This window comes from Harmonia axyridis, chromosome 4 (genome assembly GCF_914767665.1).
Source record: "Harmonia axyridis chromosome 4, icHarAxyr1.1, whole genome shotgun sequence".
NCBI classification, from domain to species: domain Eukaryota; kingdom Metazoa; phylum Arthropoda; class Insecta; order Coleoptera; family Coccinellidae; genus Harmonia; species Harmonia axyridis.
Window position 1 is genome coordinate 2,298,169 of NC_059504.1, and position 10,272 is coordinate 2,308,440.

At 35.1% G+C, this 10,272-nt stretch overlaps 2 protein-coding genes across 2 annotated transcripts; one reads left to right on the top strand and one right to left on the bottom strand.

The window, feature by feature from the left end:
* The first annotated feature begins 4,327 nt into the window (after positions 1–4,327).
* Positions 4,328–7,300, top strand: LOC123677738 (cGMP-dependent protein kinase, isozyme 1-like). Its single transcript, XM_045614431.1, has 2 exons — positions 4,328–4,733; positions 5,222–7,300. Exons 1-2 carry the CDS (start codon positions 4,519–4,521, stop codon positions 6,975–6,977), a joined length of 1,971 nt encoding a protein of 656 aa, XP_045470387.1. The 5' UTR covers positions 4,328–4,518; the 3' UTR covers positions 6,978–7,300.
* Positions 7,301–8,342: 1,042 nt separating this feature from the next.
* LOC123677739 (60S ribosomal protein L13a) lies at positions 8,343–9,729 on the bottom strand. The gene is made up of 5 exons (XM_045614432.1): positions 9,588–9,729; positions 9,276–9,406; positions 9,085–9,194; positions 8,761–8,906; positions 8,343–8,579 (listed from the first exon to the last, which is right to left on the bottom strand). Exons 1-5 carry the CDS (start codon positions 9,606–9,608, stop codon positions 8,373–8,375), a joined length of 615 nt encoding a protein of 204 aa, XP_045470388.1. The 5' UTR covers positions 9,609–9,729; the 3' UTR covers positions 8,343–8,372.
* Positions 9,730–10,272: the final 543 nt, after the last annotated feature.

A 10,272-nucleotide genomic window follows, 5' to 3' on the forward strand; every position in this document is an offset into this window, starting at 1 on the left:
GATTGGAGTTGGATGACTCAGATTTGCTGCAATCGGTTATTTCTCAGCTCAACTCGCTTCTGGGCGTTAATTTGAAGGATATTGAGATCAACAATATTTATCGACTGGGAAGGAACAAACCGGTGGTAAAGGTGGAGTTCATATCGTTTTTGGCAAAAACTAGAATTCTCAACAATCGGCATAAATTGAAGGGTTCTCGAATTTATTTAAATGAGGATCTTTGTGAAGAGGACCGTGGCGACTTCAGAATCCTAAGACAGCAACTAAATCTAGCCAAATCAAAAAATTATAAGACATATATAAAGTCGAAGTGCCTATTTGTCAACGGTGAAAAATTCACCGTAGCTCAACTCAAAAAGCAACTTGGTTCGGATTGTTTGGCATCAACTGAAGAAAAATTGAATCCCCAGCCTGCTAGAAATTCAGAATTGACAACGAGTGCACCAAACAGTCCAGCCCCTATAGCACGGTATAAAGCAATGCTGACTGAGCACGAACACCTGGAAATAGAGGAGGACTCGAGACTTAAAAAGGAGATTGCATCGATCAATCAGGTGCTTCATAAGGCGAAAGACTGGGAGGAACTGGGCAGAACAAGGTCACAGTCACAATCTTCGGGAAGTGTCAGGAAGGAACAGAGAGTAATTAACCCCGGGAATAAGAACAAGAAAGGTGAATGAGCCGATCAGTTGAGTTTTATGTTTGTTTTCTACTTTTCAACTTTTCTATTGACTGTTTTTGCGTTCGATTGATTGATTTTGGTTTTTTTCTTTATTGCTAATTCCTTATTGTAGATTGTTTATCAAATTTTTTTTTTTTTCGTTTTAAGATGGATCAATTTTTAAGAGATTTTGAAGTGGAAGTATACCGGTCTGAATATCTGGATCAGTTGGTTGATTTAAACAGTTTTAATGTATCACAGAAGTTTAAAATAATTCATAACAATATAAGAAGTATGGAGAAAAATATCGATGAATTTAAATTACTCCTCAGAACTTACCCCGAAGACTTTCACGTAATTGTCTTGACGGAAACGTTCACGATTTCAGATCTGAATCTTTATAAAATCAAAGGATATACTTGCTTATACAACAGTGGAGATTACAACAGAAATGACGGTGTTATCATATATGTTAGAGAAGATCTACAATTCAGTGAGAGAATAGTATCTATTGGAGGGATAAAAGTATTAGAAATAGATATAGAGTTGATGGGAAAGACAATTAAAATAACGGGAGTTTATCGTTCACCACAGTTGTGTCAGAGAATATTTAATAGGGATTTATTGGATTATATTGAAAATACGGGAAAATGGGACTACCATGTTGTTGTAGGAGATATGAACGTTAACTTATTGTCAACCGGTGAACTTGTTGAAGAATATAAGAATTTGTTCAGTTCATTCGGATATAGTTCTTATATTAATGATGTAACCAGACCTTCCAGTGGTAGTTGTTTGGATCATGTCTTTCTTAGTCGCCGTAATCCCACTGAAGATAAGAATAGTGCATTCATTCTCCGTTCAGATATTACCGATCACTTTGCAATATTATTGTGCCTGGATATTGAAAAAATCCAAGAAGAAAAAACTCATAAATATAAAAGTTATGTTGATTATGGCAAATTGAAGGAAGACCTTGGAAGAATAAATTGGGGTAATATGATTGAAAATAAAAATGTAAACTCTTTTGCAGAAGCTTTTATTGATTCATTAACTTATTATACAGAAAAAAATACAACAAGCATTAGATTATCCTGTAAGAAATCAGTTAAGAAGGACTGGATTACACCAGGTCTTTTGAAGGCCATAAATATAAAAAATAGCTTATATAAAAAAACTATTAAAGACCCACTTAATGGGAGGTTGAAGATGCAGTATTCAAGGTATCGAAATGTTTTACAGAAGTTGATAAAGACCGCAAAAAAAGAATATATGAATAGCTTCGTAACAGAGAACACTTCAAGGGCGAGATCTCTATGGTTGTATGTAGATGATCTCTGCGGAAAAACTAGGCCTGCAACAGAGATAATTTCGGTCAAAAGTTCTGATGGACAAGAAATAACATCAAGGGAAAAAATGGTGGAGGAGTTCGGAACTTATTTCAGTGAAATAGGAAAACGACTAGCGGAAAACATAGATGAAGTTCCAGAAAAGGAAGAAGGAGAACTTTATTGTGATAACACACTGTTTCTATTTCCAACATCTGAAGATGAAGTGAGAGGAATGATAAGAGAATTAAAAAATGGTGGATCTCCGGGAAATGACGGTATTAGAACTGAATTCATCAAAAATATCCAAGATGAAATAATAGAACCTATAATGTTGCTTGCAAATCTATGTTTTGAGACGGCTGAATTTCCGAACATTTTCAAGGTGGGTGTAATCAAACCATTGTTCAAGTCGGGAGATAGGACCATTTTATCCAATTATAGACCAATATGTTTAACATCTAATTTGTCTAAAATAGTGGAGAAATTGTTGAAAGTTCGTATTGTTAATTTTTTGGAGAAGAATCGAATTTTGTCTGATAATCAATACGGATTCAGGAAGGGCAAGTCTACACAGGATGCAATAAAAAAAGTAGTAGAGAGAGTTTACCAATGGTTGGATGGAAATAAGATGGGTCTATGCGTGTTCATCGACCTTGCAAAGGCCTTCGACACCGTATCGCACAAAAAGCTATTACGAAAACTCTATCTCAATGGCTTTCGGGGTAAAGCACTCAAATTAATGAAGAGCTATTTATCAAACAGAACCCAATTTGTGAAGATAGGTCAACATTCGAGTGAAGGGAAAACTTTTGAATATGGGGTACCGCAGGGGACAGTATTGGGACCAATTTTGTTCATAATATACATAAACAGCTTACTGCTAATGAAAAGAAAAGGAGAGATTATCAGTTTCGCAGACGACACTGTCATAATGTACGAAAATACTACTTGGAAAAAACTGAAACAAGTAGCAGAAGGAGATCTTTCAATGATAAAGCAATGGTTCAGAGAGAATAAATTAACGGTTAATTTGCAGAAGACAAAATACTTACCATTTGCTGCTTACCAATCAGGACTTCCACATATGGGCAATTTAAAAGTTGACAACGAAACATCAATTCCAGAAGCTGAATACATAAAATATCTAGGAATTACAATTGATCGACATCTAAAATGGGATAAACACATAGATATCTTGGTGATCAAATTAAGATGTTTACTTACCAAGTTTAGATATCTGAAAAAGTACTTGGATACAAAAAGCTTAATGATGGTATACTCAGCTTTATGTCAGTCCCAAATAGGATATGGAATAATAGGTTGGGGCGGAGCATATAGTTGTCATCTAAGGAGGGTTGAGGTGGTCCAGAAATGGTTACTTCGGATTATCTACGGAAAGCCTCTCCTGTATCCATCAGATGAATTGTTTGCTGTTTCCAGGGTCATGAATCCCCACCAATTATTTGTTCTGCAGATTTTAATTGGCATAAGCGAACAAAAAATTCAACTCCAACTAACTGAGTGTGAATATGAAACACGTAACAAAACAAACCAATACCTTACCCCAAGAGCAGGAAAACGAATAGGTCAGAGATGCTTTGCCTACCTAGCCCCCAGAATATATGCCGCTGTCCCAAAGGACCTGAAAAATATCAGAGAACTCATTAAAAAGAGGAAAAAATTGAAAAATTGGATAATTGACCAGGGCAGAAAATATTTCAATTTAATAATAAATCCCCAATAACTCACATCATTTTCGAGGATTTTTACTAAAAGAAATAAATGGATAACTTACTTACCGAAGACAACCTTCCTCCATGTAAATATGTTGACGCAACTTGCAGTAAAAAAAAATGAGCTTGTGTTAGTGATATATTATATGTATAAAATTTCATCGGTGATCATTATACTGTGGATGATGTACTCTTAACTTTTTGTTGAATATTGTATCTTTTGTTAGGATATGTTGTTGGAATTTGATTTTGATTTGTGGAATTATTTGAATACCGGCTATTGTATTATATTTTGTTTATTTAGAAGTCACGTACAGGCTCACGCCTCTGTGATTGTATGTTTATACCCTGTAGCTTACAGAATAAACCATTTTATTATTATTATTATTATTATTATTCGACTTAACATTATCAACTGTCACAGCTAAATTCCTAAAAACTTCAGGGAAGCTTTTGAAGGTTTTTAAGTAGACAATCAAACAAAAGGTGCTCAGGTATTATAGGTACATACTATGGGTCAACTATATTTTGTTCAAGGCATGCACTGATAAGAAAAAAATTCATTCGTTATCTGCGCATAGGAAATCAGATCCACATATTCGCATAAAATTTAAAAATCGACAAACAGCTAGCTGATAGTTCCAGTCTCATCCTAAATAAATTTAAATTCATCATTATCGATGATAAAGAATGATCTCACAATGCGCTAGGAGATAAGGTTTAAAGTATTTAATAAATGTTCGAATAAATGTGCGGAATGAAGGTTCTCTGAGACCAAAAAAACTTTTTCGAAATGGTGTCTTGGTTATTGCCCACAACCAAACGTACCTACGAGCTCAAAGATGACGAGGAAACCCCATTTTGTGAGAAATACAGACAGTTGGACGAGTTTCACGACGAGGAGTTGGCCAAACTGAATGTAAACAGAGGAGTGAGGAGGTTTGCTGTGCTTTGGGAGCCTATCAAAGATCGCAACAAGTCCATACCTGTGTTTATCAAGAGTGAAAAGTAAGTCGTTGATAACAACGGTTTATTGAAACCATGTCACTTCATAAATTTCCCATTTCTTGATGAACCCTGTATTTATGTTCAAGTTCTATATTACTTCCTGATATCTCTCATGAAATGTCTTTTGTAAAGATAGTAAAGCATAGATCAAAGCTGTTTAACGGAAACTTTTTGACATGTTGACAGCTGACATCTATCATTAGGTATACAAATTTTGAGGTTATCTAACAATTACCTCTTTTCCTTTCATTATCCCCATTTGAGCGATGATCCTGCATCTTCCTCAGATGCAATTCATTGTGAAAAATGGGAAGAAGGCTTCCCAATATCTTGTACCATTTTTTCTGTTTAACTTTCATGTGAATTCGGTACTGTTCAACCCTTCCTCCCCTTGAAGAAATCCTAGATCCGCCACTGTCTTAAATTATGGGAATCATCTAATCATCCACTAGTTCCTCAACTTTCATTTAAGCTTTCTTATTTTCAAGGGATAAGGAGCAGATCAAATACGCCATAGAAAATGACGATTTCCTCGCCAAGGTCATTGTTGGAAAACGCTTGCAGAAGGTCATCGATGCCATGTACGTGAGTGAGGTGAAAGAGAAAGAGAAGATCATCCGAGAAGGGCGACAAGGAAAGCATTTGTACATAGTAGCCAGTGGAAAATTCCAAGTATCAACAGAAGAAAAGGGAGTTGTCAACACCTTAAGTGTAGGAAAGGTGTTTGGAGAACTCGCCATCTTGTACAACGCTAGAAGACAGGCAACTGTCAAGGCCACAATGCCAAGCAAAGTGTGGGTCTTAGACCGGGAAATCTACCAGTCCATAGTCAGCATCTACAACGTAGAAGAAAAAAAAGAAAGGCTGAAATTCCTTCTTGAATGTCCGGTTTTGAAACAAGTTGATGAGGATGTTCTAAAGAAGGTGGCAGAGTTCCTCCAGAAGGAATACTTTCCTGCTGGTAAGGTGATATTTAGAGAAGGAGAGCCTGCAGACAAATTCTATATTATAACTGCCGGTACAGCAGCTATCGTAACCAACGAAGAAGGTCTCAAAGGATATCTATATAAAGGCAACTGCTTTGGGGAGAGAGCTATCCTTTCCCAAGGCTGCAGACAAGCCACAGTTATCTCCAAAGACACCGGCGTGGAGTGCTTAACACTCTCCATCCAACATTTCATGAACCACTTTGGTAACGTCAGAGACATTACCAAAGTGTCTTTACCAGCCTTGCCACAGAAAAATCTAGAGGTTCAACAGCGATCTGAACGGTACAAGCACCTAAGAGCTTCTGATTTCAAGATTGTACAGGCTATTGGCGAAGGTGGTTTTGGTGTGGTCGAATTCATCCACCACAAGAAAGACCCTACGATTACCTATGCGCTTAAACGGCTGAAAAGAGCCAGGATGGTAAAGGAGAAGCTATACAATCACATAAAAAACGAAAAAGATATCCAAATAGCTTGCGAATCTCCTTTTATAGTTGAGCTGTACAAAACCGACAAGGATAAGAAGTACCTGTACTTCTGGCTTGAGATGTGTCTTGGTGGAGAGGTCCACAACTGGTTATCGAACCAGAGAAGAAGCAGGTTCGACGAACCAACAGCTAAGTTTGTGGCCGGGTGTCTTCTAGAGGCTCTAGTCTACCTGCACGATCGTGGAATAATCTATAGAGACATAAAACCTGAGAACTTGTTGATAGACAGTAAAGGTTATGTGAAGTTGGCTGATTTTAGTTTTGCGAAGAAGTTAAACCCTCACGAAAGGACGTCTACGTTTGTTGGTACCCCTGAGTATGTGGCTCCTGAAATTTTGGCCTCAATGGAGTACGATAGGGCTGTGGATCTTTGGGCTTTCGGTGTTCTTATCTTCGAACTGTTGAAGGGTTCTAGCCCCTTTTCAGACAAATACAATAACACGACAACAATATACAGGAATATTCAAAGAGGTTTCAGCAAAGTGAAGATCCCTTCCTTCTTCAGCGTTGATGTTATATCGATTCTGATCAATTTGTTACGTCATAACCCTGAAGAGAGGTTAGGTTACCAGGTAGGGGGCACGGGAGTGATACAGACACACTCTTGGTTCTCGGGCTTCGACTGGGAAGGGTTGAGACAGCTGAAGATGGTTTCTCCGATACGTCCAAAGTTGTCGAGCAACTTGGATTTACGTTATATGAGCGTTGTTAGAGGGAAGCAGAGCATACCGAGCGAAGATAAATCTGATTATTTTAAGGATTTCTGAGATACGTTACTTTATGGCTGAATGAATTGTATTTCCTGAAAATATTAGTTAAAAAATCATCACACGAATTCAATAAATTTAGTCAGTTGCCTTTCTCGCGTTTGGTTCAAATTAAGATGCATAGAGAATGATGTAGCATTTTTGGGAGCGCAAATTTTGAACTTCGCGCCATTTTGGCTGTCATAATGACAACTTGGTTATGTCATTGTAATTGATTTTCGTAGAGATTTTTTATCTAATGCCCAAATTGAATCAAATCAATTATAAATGCAAATGAGTCTGTATTTGGTAAAGAGGTTTTTAAATAAATATTGAAAATCCTGTATAGCCTTAGCTTCTGAGAGGTCTCACAGAGGCCTAGGCTAGGAGAGACGAGATAGAAAACTTATAGAAACAAAACATTTACAAATATCTACCTAAAAATACAATTTCAACAAAAATAATAGTCTGTTGATTTTAACATAGGCATGTTTTTTCTTATGGTTGAAATAAAAATTTATGTATTCGTTGAAATAATTGGATTTTCAAAAAAATTGAGCTAATGATTAAATAGTCATTAAAACTGTTCTTGACAAATAGGTAGTCGAAGTTTTTAAGAATGAATTCTTATCGAAAATTCAAAGGTGACTTTCTTGTTAACAAAAGCTCTCAAGTCTTTCCCTTTAAGGTGCAAATTTCCATGGATGAGAATAAAATTACAAATTACTTTTCCTCAAAAAAGGTTTGGAGGCACTATATTTTGTAGGCAACCTATTTCACCAATGAAAAGTGACAGCCAAGTACTAGAATTATGCTATTCCATTTACAGAATATCTGTTCATACACAATGTTGTATTTTATTTTTTTGTAAAATTTGGTTTTTACATATCTAACAAGAGTTGAAAAGTTGGCAATGAATCATTTATTTTCTTTAATAGTAGTGCACTTAAAATAGCAATAAGGGTCGATTGTTTCACGTTCTAAAAAAGAAGACTGATTAAAAGAAAATTATGGGTAAAACATCTCTTCCACATTTTCAAGAAATGAAAAATTCTTATTTAAGAAACACCCTTTTATGGAAAGGCTATAATGCTTTGGTTTACTTGAAATATTGTTGCACTTATTTAGTAACACCCTCTATATTAGGGACTTCACATAATTACAATATTATTGAAAAAAAAGTTTTTTTCTTATGGAATGAAATTCTATAATTCAAATTTTAATACCACATGTGAAAATTCTACAGGCAAATGGTTTTTTGTTATATAATAAATGTTCTATTTATTTTTTTTCATTATTACCTGAATAGATAATTAGTTCATATAACTATTCAAGGAATTAAAACATCCCAAGTTAATAACAAACAGGAATTAAAAAACCAAGTACTTTGTTTTTAAAAATTTATTAACTTAAAACTCAGTTATATCCTGACTTATTGATCACAGCAGTGAAGGGTGCTACTTGTTTAGCCACTTTTTCACCAGCCAGTTTCGTCAGTTTCTTCAATTTGTCCCTCTTGCGGATAGACAGAACGTCTCTAACCTTACGTTTGTTCTCAAGAGTCCTTACGACTGGTTGGTACTTCCAGCCAACTTCATTGGACAGACGTCCTACATGGCAGAACTGAAAAAAAAAATTGATTCAATACCTTCGGCCCTACTGCAGTATCATTGCAAAAAAAAGTTTGGATAAGATCATTTAATGTTTGTCATCATTATCTTTCAAATAATGTAGGTAAAGCTTTTTTAATCATGTGAAGGAAAAATTTTAAGTGAAGTATAATATAAAACAGTTGTTCACTAACCTTCCTGCCTGGTTTGAGGCACATAACTCTAAGAGCTCCAGGTACAACCACACGCTTCCTCCTGTCATATGGTGGAGGAATACCTTCATAAGCCTTCAACCTCCTGAGGGCTTGCTTTCCACGCTCTGTTTTGTGAGGTACCATTCCTGTAAGATGAAACGTTTAAATAGTAGTATGAAGAAATCACAGTAATATTTTTGAATATTTAAGCAGTCTCATTTAAAGTTTTTATCATTAGCACTCAAATAATGTAGGTAAAAATATTTATAATCATTGAAATATATAAATTGAAATAATAAAATAGAAGAATTGACATGAACAAACCTCTAACTGTCTTCCAGAAAATTCTGGATGGGGCCCTGAAGTGGAAGGGACCACGAGCTGGGTTTACATTACATCTTTTACGGAGAAATGAAAGGTATTTCAACTTGGTCCTGTAAAGAGATATAGCGTGAGCAACACCAATACAAATGATCATAAAAGGATTTAACAATTTTCACATAATGTTTATATACCTTTCGAACTTTCCGGAAATGTTGAGCTGTTCACACCTGACAACAACGATTTTGTCTCCATCCAAAAGTTGTTTAGCTACAATTGCAGCTAATCGGCCAAGAAGATGGCCTTTTCCATCAACGATGAGCGGCTAGAAAAAAATAGGCATCATTAGAAGAACACGTGTGAGAAACTATAGGTTAAAAAAAATATGTGAATTTAAAACAACAAAAAGCTTTTAATAAATGGCTTACGTGCAAACCATTATATTAGAACCGATTCAAAACGATTGTGAAATGAATTTCAGGTTAAACAAAAAAATTATAAAATACCTTGTTGCTGAAACCCGTCATCTTTGCAACACTTTATTCCTAAAAGGATCACAAGCCCCGTTCGTAAGTTCGATTACACGACCTAGACCATCGATGCAAACGTCAAGTGTCTTTTCAGACATCGTGCACAGAAATGTTAAATGGCCTTCACATATTGGGTAATAATTATATTATATTGATTTTTCCATTCAATGATGAATAAATGATAGATAACAAGCAGAAAAACATACTATTTCTCAATTTTTCATAACTGAAAACCAATCATGAAAAGTTGCAATAATTATTATTATTATCATTATATTGTAAAATTGTGGGGTTAATTTTGATTATATTATTCAAATCATTTTACAAACTCATGATTCACTGAATTACTGAATGTCTAATAGAAAATGGTTAAAAAATAGACAAAACATTTCTCTATTTACAAAATTTATTTTGCGAACATAGAAAGGACTAAAGCACAAATTAGGTTTCTGTTTTTGGTAATTTTTTGTTTGGGATATTGGATAACAAAGATAAGATTGATTGGAAAGAATTCAGGTCTTCAGTAATCAATTATTTAATCAATAATTTAATAATGAAGAAAAAAAAGATTATTAGATGGCTGTCGAATTTTGTTTGTATAACTTCATTGGCAAAACACAAAATGCTCTTCGTTCAACTCTAATTTCAAGAAAAATTTTTT

Excerpts from the sequence above, each read along its gene's own strand:
- LOC123677738 (XM_045614431.1), top strand. The coding sequence starts at position 4,519 with ATGGTGTCTTGGTTATTGCCCACAACCAAACGTACCTACGAGCTCAAA. Across the intron at positions 4,734-5,221 it reads GTGTTTATCAAGAGTGAAAA|GGATAAGGAGCAGATCAAAT; the intron begins GTAAGTCGTTGA and ends CTTATTTTCAAG.
- LOC123677739 (XM_045614432.1), bottom strand. The coding sequence starts at position 9,608 with ATGACGGGTTTCAGCAACAAG. Across the intron at positions 8,907-9,084 it reads TTTCTGGAAGACAGTTAGAG|GAATGGTACCTCACAAAACA; the intron begins GTTTGTTCATGT and ends TTCATCTTACAG. Across the intron at positions 8,580-8,760 it reads GCCTCAAACCAGGCAGGAAG|TTCTGCCATGTAGGACGTCT; the intron begins GTTAGTGAACAA and ends TTTTTTTTTCAG.